This window comes from Calonectris borealis, chromosome 1 (assembly GCF_964195595.1).
Source record: "Calonectris borealis chromosome 1, bCalBor7.hap1.2, whole genome shotgun sequence".
NCBI classification, from domain to species: domain Eukaryota; kingdom Metazoa; phylum Chordata; class Aves; order Procellariiformes; family Procellariidae; genus Calonectris; species Calonectris borealis.
Window position 1 is genome coordinate 54397675 of NC_134312.1, and position 13826 is coordinate 54411500.

Consider the following 13826-nt stretch of genomic DNA (forward strand, 5'->3'; position numbering starts at 1 on the left):
GAGGAGATGGACAGTTACGTTATCTCTGCTTCCAGATGGGATCCCAACCTACCCTACATTTCTGTGTTGGCTTTATCAGAGCTCTGCACTTCTTTAAAAGGGCTTTTTAAGTTCTTGACCAGGGAGTGCTCTCCACCTCATCCTGACACATCACTCCTCAGGAGAGAACTGCCTTAGACTTCTCCAAGCCAGAGTTTTCTTCCTTTTTGCAAGAACCAGAACACCAGATACCTTGGAATTAAGGGAACTGTCAAGGTGATGGACACCTACACCAGCTGGAGCTGACACAATCATATCCTTCCTTATGGATTGTGGACACACTTCTACCAGTAAATCGTCTGTTTGGTTTGATTAACAACCTCTGAATTGCTGTAAGAATCTGGTGAATGATCTTTGGTTGAAGAATTGTCACCAAAATCTGAGTGCAAATTACAAACTGCAGAATTTTCCAGTTCAAGAAAAAAGGGAAAGAAACAGATGTAAATGACCTCTGCTTGAGCTCAATGTTCTTTGCAGTGTCTTGGGTGGACTCTAGGATGCCAGTGCTGCTGGCCAGTCTTCTGTTGCTGATCTCCTTGCAAAGGCTGGTAAGAGGGGGTAAACATTGTTCTTTATTTGAGATGGTGAAATTGCTCATCCTACTGAAAGAAACCTTTTTTTTTCTTTTCTTTTTTTTAAATTTGAAACATGTTCTTTAAGGAGCTCTGGGTTCAGCTTAAACTCTTCTGCTTTCAGTTGCTCTATTCCTTTTCTTACTTGTCCTAATTCCTTTTAACTACTTGGTTGGAAATTTCCTCTCGTTTAGAGCCAGATGGTTTCCCACGGTGTGTTTGTGAGTAGATCTCACGGAATCGTTCCTCTCATTTTCCAGCCTGTCTCAGTTGAGGCTCTGACAAAAGCAGTGTGTTGTTGAACAAGACAGTGACAATATTGCTCTATTATCTGTGATTGCCTTTTAGCTTTCTTTCAAAGCAATTATGGTGTCATGGAGAAATAAACTGAATTCCTGTATAGTTCATAGGCCAGTATAACTTCAGAGGCTAATAAAGGTATCAATTCGGTTATGTGTCAAGGTTGAATATTTGAGATGAAGTGTGTATCTACTTGTAGAATTCAACTAACTATCAACTGACTACAGTACTTGATTAGTCTACTAGGAGATCAAAAAGCAAAAAGAACAATCACACCATTTCTTAGGTCTTATTACACAAGGTTTTCATTAATTAGAAATGCTAGAAACAGATAATTAGTGTGCCATTTCATAGACAGGATATATTAGAGGTTATTTTCCTGCTACAGCATCCATTCGTGTAAATCCCTACTCGTGTGTTTAATGTTTATTTACATGACAAGCCCAGCTAGCCTCACTAAGACAAACTGGGTGAACAAAAGTTTTGGCACAGTGCTACTATATTGGAGTACTGAACATCATTCTCTGGAGCCAAAACATGTCCGAGAGGTGTGACAAGACAGGAAGAAGAAATTCACCCCTGAGATGTGTTCAGGCTGCACTGCCCTGAGCACATTGTTTTGCTTATTCTTTCTCTCTTCAAAACCACTTACTAATCATGAGCAGAATATTGAAATAAATGGACCATGGGTCTGTCCTGCAGGCTCTATATTCTCACCCTCTGAAGGGCAAACTCTCCTGAAGTTTTTAATGCTACTGATCCACATAAAATAAGAACTCTGGCATCCTGGCTGGCATTTGCCTGAGGTAGGGCTTGGACAATAACCTGAGATTGCTCAGGAAGGTCTTGTCAAAGATGCCTACCTGCTGTGCTTGCTCTGCCAATAATGGCAAAGAGGCAAGAAGACAGTAGGAAAAAAACTGGCTTGCATCCATAGAGATACACAAAAAGTTCACACTTCTGACCTAATCTTCATTTGCTTTTATGTTGCAGGCTGTGTCCCACCTCATGATGGATATGGCTCTGCATTCCTTCGATGACCAGTATTTGGGGTGCAGAGAGCAGGTGATGGAAGAACTGGAGCGAGGAGACTATTTCCAAAAGGAAATAGCTGCTAACAAGGACTATTTGAGTCTCTGGAAGAAGGCTCAAGAGGCTTTGTTAAAGAGCCCTGTAGGTCTCCTGAGGGAGATGCATGAGAGCCATGCCGTAGTCCTCATGGCTTACACCATGAACTCTTCCCTCCACTCTCAACTGAACTGGGCAACATCTACAGCAGGAAGCTCTCCAGAGCACTACATACACAACTTCAGTTTCAAATATTTTCACTTTTACCTAACGACTGCTATCCAGATAATGAAGCAATGGCAGAGCAGCAAGGAGAGCATGGGAAAACGTAAGTGCTACCGGGTGCACAGGGGTGTAAAAGACTTATATATTGAGGCCATGGTAGGCAGCAGGGTGCGATTTGGCCGTTTCACCTCCACCTCCCGCCTCTGGAATGAAGCCCAGAAGTTTGGGAATGAAACTTTGTTCACAGTGACCACTTGCCTGGGAGCAGCTGTGCAAGGCTTTTCTTACTACACATCGGAGAAGGAAGTCCTCATTCCCCCTTACGAGATATTCCTTGTCAAAAGCTTCTTTCGGACAGAGCACGGTAACCGGCTGCATCTGCATTCTGTGGGGAACTACAGCAAGTACCACTGCCAGCTCGTGGAAGGTATTGTATATAGCCCTTCATGCAGGGGGGATGTGGGACAGGGCGGTCTTGAGTACCCCAAGCAGCCCTCACCAGCTGCACCTACATGGGGCCACACTCAAGGCCAAATCTGTAGCTTGCCCACTGTGTTCGCCTACAAGAGCCACATGCCCAGTTTACATCTGTTTGTTGTGAAACCTGGGAGCACCCTGCAGCTCACTAAAGATGAATCCACCTGATACACAGCAGGTCTCAGGGTTCTTTGCAGCCACCATTTATCCCATCTGCCATTGCAAGGATGTCATAGGACACAAGCATTTGGGTCCCCAGCATTTCTACTGCAAGGACAGATGAGATCTGCAGGCAGGCTGAATTCAGATATTTATTCTGGTGGCTTGCAAGGCTGCTACATTTCAAGCCTCAGGACAAAACTATCGCTGCTTTAGTTGTGCTCTCTTTCCTGTGGCAGAAGGGAGGAAAGGTATCCTTTGGCAAAGCACACACTGTGAGCATCGTGGCTACAGAGGTTACTATTCTGTGCTGGAAGACCTCACTGAGCCTGTTCCACAGCCCTGTCCTTCTGTGAGCCCCCCATGAACACAGGACTCTCACTTTTCTCTCTTTGAACAACAGTGTGTTAATGCAACCTTTCAGCACAAAACAATCATTCAGGAATGAGAGTTTGTGCCTGGATCTAAGCCAAAGTAGTAGGCAGACTTGAAGAAATGGCTCTTCTGGGCAAAGACTGTGTTAGCAAGTGCAGGAAGCTTTAGGCAGCCAAAAGAGGTCTAACTGACTGCTCTCTTGACTTTCTTTCAGCTTCAAGAAGCAAGAACAGCGGTTCCACTGCCCTCGCTTCTGCTGTTCTTCCTAGTGTAGTTGGAGTTTTCTTGTGCTTGGCCCACAATGACTGATTCTCTGGCCGCATCCAGATACATACACCTGAATAGCAGGCAAGAAGAATTCACAGCAAATCAGTCTTTGCAGTTCCTGCTGTTACAGAACGTTCAACCCTCCCTTTGCTTTCAGCTGCAGCTCTCCAGCTGAGACTGGAACATTCAGCGTGGGTCATCAAAACAGACATTCCCTGGACCCATTCAGGTAGGAGGGCAGTTATCTATGGCCTTTCTGAAGAGCAGGGCAGTGACAGCCTTCACACATGGACTTTGGACTCTTTACAGATCTCTTAGTACCTTTATTTTTAGTGAGAAAGAGTCTGTCTGTGGGATGCAAAAGGAACCATGGTGGTAAATCGAATGGGTAACTGTGCAGCTTTGCATATCTCCTTTGAGTGCAGGGTCCCAGGGGACAGAAAAGTCTGTGGCTGCTGCATAGCGGTCTTTCCCTACTGCATGACCCCATGCACCAAAGCCATAGCTCTCATTTCAAGCTGACTGTCTGCATCTCACACATAAAGCATAAAACTGCCTTGAGACATGAACTTAGCAGCAGAGGATCATGAGACTTGTCAGGCCTGTCTTCAGCTTTCATGTTGGACGTTAGCATTTCTTCTGAAAAACTCAGGCAGATCCTGTATTCGTAACAGTCCTCTAGTGGCTGATGAATACATGCTGCTCATTTGGAGCCCACTGCTGTCTTCATGGATGTTGGATGTGACTGAAATTCATTTACCTGCCTTTCTACTTCACTGGTCTGCAATGTCTAATGCTGGAAGTTGAATCAAGACCACAAATTGGAATTGGAACTTCTGATTTAGCTATAGACTGCTCTCATTTTTATGTTTTCATTTAGCACTTCTGGAGCCTTAGACACCCAAGCCAGAACAGCTATGAAGTTCTCCTGTCCTCAAAAAATAACAGTGTGGAAATGGTAAGAAACATCTTCTGCCTGCAATTCCCCTTTCCAACATGCCTTACTTGCTTCTTCACCCCTAGTCCCTCACCCCCACTGACGCTAGCCCTGGGCTGAGGCTACGTTTAGAGAGGTTATTTCAGTGATCCAAGGAGACTAGTCATGATGATTTAACTTTGCAGTGGAGTCATCAAATAATTGAACTGAAACTCACTGACACATTTCACAAATGGCCTCAGCTTTCAGTCACTGCTGATCTTGGCAGGAATCTGGAGTTCTGTATTCACCATCTCCTGTTCAAAACAGTAAGCAACAAGTTAGCTATCCAAAACAAGATCTGAATATAAGAGGACTGCACAAGCTGCTGATCAGCTAGTTAGCCAAAAGTAAGGACAGCCAAAAGCACCTGTTGAACCGCTCAACTTCCAGAGCAGCTCCGTATAAGCTTGCAGCCATTCCATTGGAAATCTTGGGGCAAGGAATGCAGAACTTAAGCACACGAGAAATACTAGCATTAGAAATGTAGGCACTTAAGGAATTTGGATGTCTTCAGGTTTTAGCAGATTAAATGGAGGAGTTGGAGGCTCAGCATCTTGTGCATCAGTTTTAGGTGTCTGTAATGGCAGAGGCCATCATCTAATCATCTAAAACCTAGTAACATATTCTGTGAAACTGAACTACTGCCCCTGAAATTCTGATATATGCTTGCCCAGGCAGCTAAAACAGATTTAATACGGAACTATTTTACTATTAGCTTGTTTTCTGTCAATTTTCATGTTACTTTCTTGTTGCTCTTGGTTTGCCAGTGATTTCAAATAGTAAGTTGTCAGAACTTGATTTTGACCCCTAAATGCTCAAAGATACTAAGCCCAGATTTCAAAAAAGAATGAAAAGATTAGAAGCAGCTGCTGCAGATACCTCGTATGTGTGTTCAAATATGCTTAAACTCTTTCCTATGTGAGAATTACAGGAATTGAGATGGATTTCTGACACATCAGCACATTTATGCCTATTGCTGCTTATCTGCTGCCTCTGGGATGCAGGCTTCAATCATTTTAACAAAGGTTTGGAATCCTTCACAAGGTGGCTTCAGCACCCTGAAAGCCTCCTCTAAGTAGTCAGCTGCTATTTTCAGGCTTTGCTTTATGGATCTGTGTCCTCGAAGAATCGCCTGTAGCAAAACAAGAAGTGAAGAGGAGGGGGGTAGAGAGCGAAGTCTGAGCTGTTGTGACGTTCCATTCGAGGAGGAGCTGCCTTCTGTGGTACTTGGTGTCTCATTTTGTTGCAGCATCTTCACAATGTCAGCATAGTCCATGAGAAGTTCTGATACTTGGAGGGATAAGGCGGGTGAACTCAATAACTGTTGAATAGCAGACTCTACCATGTCAGGGAAATTGTCATGTTTCAACATCACTGCAATGAGTATACCCATGATGCTTTCTACAACCCCCTTGTAATTCTCATAAAGCTCCTTTACTGCAGCGATCTTGTCCTGCAAGGAGGTGATGGGACCAGCAATCTTAGCATACAAACTGTGGCTGATGCTTTCCTGTACATCTTTGTCTTTTGTTTCCATGGTGGCTTGCATCTCTTTCAAAGCACTGACCAGGAGCTCCAGATTCTCTTTAATGCTGAAGTTTTCTTTTACTGATATGATGGGGAAGTTGGTGCCAAGATGCTGATTGAGGAGTCGGAATATTGTGTTGGTTGAAGAGACATAGATGTACACTAAGTCATGCAGATTCTGGCAGGCCCTGATCAGCCTTTCTTTATCACTCTTAAAACCAAGGCGGGCTAACATTTCTGGAGTGGTGTCTGACTCTGAAAAGCAAACAGAGGAAATCCAGAAGACACAGGGGAATAAAACTGGATATATTTTCAGCTAGAATGTTACATATCTGAAACAAATATTACAAATTATCATCCCACCTGACCCGCCCTCCCCCAAGAATTACAGTTAGAAGAAAACACAGAAAAAGCTCTTTGTGAGCCTTTGCAGGGGTCTTACAAGCAGGCCAGCAAAATATGGTGTAAACAGCTGCAAGTATCCTTACTCTTATGGCTGCAGGAAGTATAACTCTGACCTTCAGCATGCAATCTGAAAAGCAATGGAAGTGCTGTAAGTGAATTATTCTTGCCTTTTGGTGTTTATTGGTAAATTTATGGGAGTCCTAGCAAAGAATCCACTTTAAATCATCCTTAGAATGATATTCCTTCAGTTTCTATATACTGGTGGGTCTACACAGAATTAAACTCATATTCTGGGGAGGAGGGAATAGACACAGCAAAGTCAAATGCATCAGACATCTACATTCAAGAGGCAAAGCAATTGAAGTCTGAGTAATGCAATGTTTTGTCAGGCTACAATTTCCTGTGAAGTGACCCATATCTGTCAGTTCATACAGCGGCTAGATGCTGCAAGCATCCCTTGATAGGTGGAAGCACAAAACTTGCTTGGGCTCCCGTCTTGCTACCATTTTGACTATTAAGGAAGTTATGTCCTGCTTGCACCTAAGAGTTCTTCCAAGGCCAACTGCAGGCACAGCCCTGGGACAGCACACGGCTGAGGGACTGCTCCTGATTTTGCCTTTTCTTGTGCCAGAGCCCTGGAAAGCCAGACTGGCTGCAGCAGACATGTTTCATCAGCTATTGCTGTGGTTAGATGTGCACTTAGATGGGTCCAAGCAGTTGCAACTTCCCGTCCCACTGCATACGTTTCAAGACTTTTCTCTCACTGCTCAGCTCAACCTTCTGCCTCTTCCTCCTTTCCCTTCCCATGGCAAAAGTGATCTGAAATTGTGTGAAATGGCAAAATTGATTTTAGCCTCCACTGCTGTTCAGCCAGAGCTGGCTCTGGGGCTCCACACCACTTCTTCCACTCTCACGGCATCAGAGGAGACGGCCTGGGAAATTGCAGCAAAGAAGGGTGACAGACACTTCAGATGAAGTCCTTCCCCCAAACTTAATAGGCCTGAAACAATAGCTATTAATCTTCCCTAAAGACCTGGAGTAAAGCAGGAACAAAACTGCATGCTTATTGTTTAAATGATTTTGTGTCATGTTCCAAACGATAGAGTAGGGACTCTAGAAGAGAGGAATTTGCATCCACTGTAAACCTTGAGGACCTGAAAGCAGCTTCCAGACTACAGAATGTGACACAGAGGCAGTTGCCAGCCTGATGAATTCAATTCAGTCCAATATTGGAAGAAGTATTTCAGGACTACATGGCATTCTCAGTTAATAACAGGAGTCACAACTAATTGACCATTGCAGAAATGTAATAGTTAAATCATTAGTGTTCTCTCTCAGCTCATCTTCTCATGCCTACAGCTCTGAAAACAAGGGGAGTTTGGTACTCTGGCTCTGGGTTGAATAAAATACCTCAGCTTTCAAAGGAAAACAAGCTGGCAATTGCAGAGTACTCATTTTATGCTTGATCTTTTACTGTCATCTGAGAAATCAACCATTCTCTACTGGGGAGGCAACATTCACGACCAGAGTCTAGTGGGCAGCAGGTCCATCTTTCTAAGGATCAGAGTATGGAAGATGTCTAGCTTGGATGAAGGCAGAAATACAAGCTTGTCTTGCTGGGACAGACAAAGCCTGTTTTCACTGTCTGTGGTATCTATTTTTCTATTTGTGTTGGACTGTTCAACTTTTCTTCCATAATTCATAGGTGTACAAAATGAGTCATGGCAATAATTCATTATTTCAAGGAATAGCCGCAAGCATTAGTGTTTATACTTATAAACAATAGTAATTTATAAATCCCAGTACAAAACCTAATCCTGTATCTGTATGAATGAATGTTTTGTGTTCTGAGAACAGCAAGTAATACCATCCCCTTTCAGCCATGGCTGTAGGTACCTTTGCCATAGGCAGAGGGATTCATGCTGTACCTATTCTCTCCAGGAACAGAAGGCCTTTGGAGGACCTAACAATTGGCAACTAGCATGAAATAAACTGAAAAGTGTTAAAATTGGAAGGAAGAGGAAAGGAGGAAGAAAATGAAACGAATCTGGATAAACATCACCCAATAGAATTAATGACAAGCAGGCAGGCAACAGGACCCAGATGAAGCCCAGGCTCTGGATCACTAACTCATCACATGCTGCTGGAAACCACCAGAGGAACACAGGGGAAAGAGGATGAACTCACTGTCTCGTACACATTCAACTGACTGCAGGAGCACTCAGACAAAATCAGGTAGGCAGTCTAAATGTTTAATTAGAAAAGCTTCTGGAGAAAATCTCCCTGGAGCTGGAGAAATAGTCAGACATATGGAAATATATGTGGGCTGCCTAACTCTATAAAACAAAGGTAAAAACTAGCAAAAGTGTTAATGTGAAGAGTAAGAGGTAATTTTCGCATTAAGACACAAAATCTAGAGCAGTTATCGGAAGCTGAAATAATCATGCATAAAGAATAGATGCTAAAAGTCTCCTCCACACCTCTCTAGTACATAAAATGTTTGCTGAAGTGCTATTCCTCTTAGAACATTTTGTCTTCTCAGTTTCTACAAATAAGGAAAAACAAATGGCCTTTCAACAAAACATCACTGGAATGGAAAGGATCTAATATCACACTGAGTCAGAGAGCAACCCAGCAACATCACTGAGGCAGGACTGAGATGAATTCATACCTTATATTGACATGGCTTTATGTCTCCTGAAAATCACAAACCTTTACTGTATATGTACTTTGCTCCCTCCAGCTTGAAGAAAAAGAAACGTGTTAAAGAGTTTATTCTCTTGGAGCTACAAGGTAAGTGATTGGAAGAAATGTAGAGTACTGTGCAAAATATTGTGGGAAAAAATCTCTTCAGACTGACTTGTATTTCAACACTGAGACTAAAAGTTGGCTAGGGCACTGTTGAAATCATTCTGGTTTTCTACGGTGATCTTGTGGGGGAGGGTGTGTTTAGTAAAATACAGCTGGGTCAGTGTCAGATGATTTGCAGTTAGCAGATAATGCAAGAACTACAAAGGACCAAAATGACACAAAGGTATCTTTTTAAGAAGAAAAATCTAGCTAGTCCCCTATACATAACTATTTGTAGCTACAACTGTGCTATATAGGCACCAACAGCAAGAAGAGGTTTATCTTGGAAAAATGTGAAGCGCTGCATAAAAGTGGCCCAGATTTGCAGTAAGAGGGCCGAGAATGCCGAAATATCAACAAAGAAATGAGTCATCCATTCATAGATTGCCCCTGTTGCAAAGAAAGACATACGCATCTAAGTCAAAATCATGCTAAAGCATTTTTACTTTGCAGCTGGTGATGGGTTAAAGGGAAGTGGCACAGAGTTGATTACAGCAGCTTAGTGATGAGGAGTAACTCCATGATCACTGGTAACTCAGTATTGTAGGACAACTTTGGACTCTGTATATTGACATGCAGGTAATGAAGAAAAATATATTAAAGATACCCTTTTGCTGGCAAACCAGCGACAGCTCAGAGAAGAACAGTGACCGTAAGGATTAGACACAAGTGTTTGGGGTGGGAGGAGTCAAAGTAGTTAAATTTTGTGCTCTGATCTATACAGTGATAAGGAGGGCCAGATTCTGCTCAGTCATGTCCTAGGAGCTTAGTGAGCACCTGCTGATATTAGCTCCACACAGGACACACTGGGTATGGAGGGAGCGTGGCTGTGTGAGCGGGGCTGTCCCTGCAAGCTGGTGCGTGCTGCTCCAAGGCAGTCTGCCATCACAGACATCCTGCTGGAGTAGGTGCACCTCGTGGTGCTTACACGGCGTGCTGAACATCACGGGGCTGTCTGCAGCTGTTTGATGTTCACAGGGGAAAAAACAATGGGAATCGATTACAGCATTAGGGAGGTGAATAAACAATGAGGGAGCAAGGGCTAAATATCAGGGAAGAAAACAGTGGGAGATGTGTGTAAGGTGATATAGGTTAGGATGGGTTTATTATAGATAATTTTACCGTTCTCTATGAATTCCCAAGTGTGAGTTTATTAGTATAAGCACAGAGTGCTTATATAGTAACATTTTATCTTGAATGTGAGTAGAAATAAGCTACACTAGCATAAAACACTCTTATGGTGGTACAGACTGTGCCCGCTCCAACAGTCATCATAGTTGTTTAAAAATCAGATGCCACTAACTGAAAAAAAAAAAGCTGGTACAAAAGTCTAGAACAGGCCTTTCATTTCCACAGCTTATTTTAGATTTTGCTGATTAGATGAGATTGTTCCATTTTTTAGTGAACTAGTTCAGCTTCTACCATCTTCAGGTTCCAAGGTGAAGAATGACCCATGTTCGTTTTACCAATCTTCTAATTATGTATTTATTAGCTATTTTTGTTGCCTTGAGTATGTTCAATGTCTCATAAGGTCCTTTTCCAATCATTTGGCTAAAGATCCCAAAAAAGAATTAAAATTTCTATATTTATGAGCTATGCCTTTGACTTGCTGAGTATAAAAAGAACCAATGAGGCAGAGACAAAGGACATTTCACTGCTCTTTAAGGGCTAGGGTTCTGCTTGTCGAACAGAGTAAGAGACTTCTTTTCTCTCTTAAGTAGCCTATTTCTCAAGAATGGCGCTGAGTGACCTCCTTTACCCAGATAACCCCAAGAGAAGGCAAGAATTGATCCATCTGCACCAGGAATTGCTCGACTGCATGTCCACAAATTTCCGTGCAACAAATGAGCTGGCTGGAGTGCTGAATGAACACCTGGGATGTACCATTACCCACATTCAGATGAGAGAGAGCAGCACTGTCAAGGAAAACTGTGACATTATCATTCAAGCGATGAGTGAGATTCAGCATCAGGTACAGAAGATTGATAGTGACATGAAGGAAAAGCTAGAGCCTGTGCTGTACCAGAAACTGTATGACATCAAAGAGCCAGAGTTGGAGAAAATTGCAATAGCCCATAAAGTTTTTTCCATTATTCTTGGAGAAGTGACTTCAACAGCTGGGATGGTAGCTATCAAACTTCTTGGCTCCAATCTTATAACTCTCACTGTGAGCAAGCTCGTCAGTCTCCTTGCGCAGATTGGGGCATCTGTTCTTGGGGGAATCAGCATCACCATTCTTGGGCTTGGCATTGAAATGATCCTCCATGCCATCCTGGGAGCCATGGAGAGGAATCAGCTTCTGGCAGCTGTGAGAAGCTACGAGAAGCACCTGGCTGAGTTTAAAGCAGCCTCAGAAAAGTACCAGCGTGCCATACGTGAAGTGACTTCTTCGGTGAGACAGCAGGTTCAGTGAATGCAGTCGGGAGTTCTCTCTCCTCCTGTGACAGCGGCTGCAGCAGCTATGCCTGCAGAAACCTTTTTGATTCATTGTGGTAAATGAACTACCGATGGCTTTTTTTCTTACTAGTGGCAGCAGAGCAAGAGATGTGACGGATCACTGAAATATATTGATAAGGAACTGGCTTATAGGTATCTCTGGGAGGCAACGCTTCAAATACTTTGCACCTTTCCCTCAGCTATTTTCTGGAATGCATTGTAGATAACCTTGAACTGTAATTCATACTAGTCACAATAATATTCACTGCTGGAGTAGTAGCAGTGAGAAAGTGTGATTTTTCTCTTACTGTGTTTCTATATCAAAGATGACAACATGATGAGAGAAAACAATTTCAACAAGCCAGTCCATGCCATTCTCTGGAGGCCTCCTCAGGACAGCTGTCGTTGCTAAACTCTTAGTGTGGATTAGTGCTAAATACGGTAGGCTGAATTCCCTGTTCACTGAACTGCTTACAAGAACTAGCTGAAGCATATTTAACTGCTATTTCCTGCCCCATCCCTGCCTAAGGACCCAGCCAGACATCTTCTTTAAATAAACTCTAGTCCCAGTAGATTAGCAGGTAAGAGCAGCATGGGCCTGCAGGCAAACACACACAACCTTGCTCCACAACTGAGAGAAACCAGCTGTAGTGTTCCAGGCGTGCCTGGCTGTGAATAACCTCTTATGCTCAGCAATGCCCCGCTCCTGCCAACCCACAGGTAAATATTTCTGTGCACAGTTGCTGCTCTGTTGATTGAAATGGGATTATACACACGTACAAGTGTCTGTAGGATTACAGCCCTTTAATGCACTGAATTTATTTTCATGTGCTTTACACAGTCCCATAAATGGACTGCCAAGAGCGCGCTCAGATTCTGCATTTCACAATATGCTACCAAACGTCCTTAGTTTTCAGATTTTAAAAACAAAGCTGGAAGCAAGATCATGATTTGCAGTCTCTTGCTCTGATTTGCTGTGGTTTGCTTTTTTTGCTTTGATCTTTGGAAAAAAAAAAAAAGGTAATCTAAGAATTAATAAAAATGTACCTGAATATTGTAAGACCTCTCTTCCCTGTGCTTGGTTTGTTTCTTTTGTTCCGTCTGAAAAACCAATCTTAAACCAAATCATGAAAAAATATTAAAATCCTCATTATAGGTGCAATTTATAAATTCTTTTTTATATCCATGATAGAGTAATCTAATAGGATTGTGTATAGGTTCCTTTTTTAGTACCAGCTTCCCCCCATATTAAAAGCATATTCGAATTCATACTTGTTTATTAATACTCAATATTAGCAATATTAGATTATTATAGTAATAACTAGATCATTCCTGTGAAAGTAAAGAGATGGGTGAGATTACAACAGGTAAGCTCTCCATTGGCTTCATAACCCTTCCATTCTGGGTTTTGGTGGTTTTTTTTGTTTTGTTTTTTTTTTCCCTACTATTCCCACTTTTAATCATCTTTTCTGACTCCTCTTTGCTTTTGTGTTCAAAAGCCACTAGATGGCTATGCAGCTGCTGGCTCTCAAGCAGCTCTGACAGCCATCAGGGAGAAAGCCCAGGGTTCAGGAGCATGGATGAGTGCCAGGGACTGACAAACTGGGACCAGCACAAGCCGCAGACTGGGTGATGTGGGTCAGGAGAGACAATTCAGAGGAGGCAAAAAGCACTGCTTTGTCTCACACGAAGTATTGTAGTGGATGACATGGTGACCTGAAGCATCATTTCTCCAAGATGTGACATCTCCCATCTCCTGACAGAAGTGACATGCAGTTTAGAGGTACTTGTTTAGAGGCAAGAGACTGTCAATCAGCAGAACAGGAATATTTCAGTGTTGGAGAGGCAGCAGTTCCTGGCTCCTGCTGACTTTCTATGTGCAAATGTACATTCTAATTTAGGAAGAAAAACCCCAGCTCGGTACATATCTTTGCGAGATTGCCAATTGCTGCTGTACGAGAATAACGGAGTCAAATAAAAACAAATCTGTTGTACTTTTCAGGCAGTTTGTCCACATTTTCTTGAAAGCAAATTCTAAGCAGTGTCGGGGAGGTGGGATACACAATGAGGAAAATAAAGGTATATGATTTCTATTCACCTCTTGGTAGATCCTTGCTCCTGGTGGGCTTAAAGGAAAGCTGACTTGC

At 42.8% G+C, this 13826-nt stretch overlaps 2 protein-coding genes across 7 annotated transcripts; both read left to right on the plus strand.

Annotated features, from left to right (window-relative positions):
- The first annotated feature begins 66 nt into the window (after positions 1-66).
- On the plus strand, positions 67-8590 carry ART4 (ADP-ribosyltransferase 4 (inactive) (Dombrock blood group)). Of its 5 annotated transcripts, none has more exons than XM_075152428.1 (4): positions 78-587; positions 1905-2631; positions 3640-3711; positions 8335-8590. In XM_075152428.1, the coding sequence occupies exons 1-4, from the start codon at positions 504-506 to the stop codon at positions 8358-8360; spliced, it is 909 nt and encodes a 302-aa protein (XP_075008529.1). In that variant the 5' UTR covers positions 78-503; the 3' UTR covers positions 8361-8590. The 5 variants fall into 5 exon arrangements, with proteins under 5 accessions (XP_075008551.1, XP_075008521.1, XP_075008529.1 ...); XM_075152442.1 differs by lacking the exon at positions 8335-8590 and adding an exon at positions 4363-4445 and having other exon boundaries at positions 79-587; XM_075152450.1 differs by lacking the exon at positions 8335-8590 and having other exon boundaries at positions 67-597; positions 3640-3800.
- A 362-nt stretch (positions 8591-8952) lies between these two features.
- On the plus strand, positions 8953-13684 carry SMCO3 (single-pass membrane protein with coiled-coil domains 3). 2 transcript variants are annotated; one of them, XM_075152468.1, is made up of 2 exons: positions 8953-9186; positions 10962-13684. In XM_075152468.1, the coding sequence occupies exons 1-2, from the start codon at positions 9084-9086 to the stop codon at positions 11654-11656; spliced, it is 798 nt and encodes a 265-aa protein (XP_075008569.1). In that variant the 5' UTR covers positions 8953-9083; the 3' UTR covers positions 11657-13684. The 2 variants fall into 2 exon arrangements, with proteins under 2 accessions (XP_075008569.1, XP_075008561.1); XM_075152460.1 differs by having other exon boundaries at positions 9027-9186; positions 10965-13684.
- The last annotated feature ends 142 nt before the right edge of the window (positions 13685-13826 follow it).

Excerpts from the sequence above, each read along its gene's own strand:
- ART4 (XM_075152420.1), top strand. The coding sequence starts at position 504 with ATGTTCTTTGCAGTGTCTTGGGTGGACTCTAGGATGCCAGTGCTGCTG. Across the intron at positions 588-1,904 it reads TGATCTCCTTGCAAAGGCTG|GCTGTGTCCCACCTCATGAT; the intron begins GTAAGAGGGGGT and ends TTTATGTTGCAG. Across the intron at positions 2,632-3,639 it reads CCACTGCCAGCTCGTGGAAG|CTGCAGCTCTCCAGCTGAGA; the intron begins GTATTGTATATA and ends CTTTGCTTTCAG.
- SMCO3 (XM_075152468.1), top strand. The coding sequence starts at position 9,084 with ATGTCTCCTGAAAATCACAAACCTTTACTGTATATGTACTTTGCTCCC. Across the intron at positions 9,187-10,961 it reads TATTCTCTTGGAGCTACAAG|TAGCCTATTTCTCAAGAATG; the intron begins GTAAGTGATTGG and ends TTCTCTCTTAAG.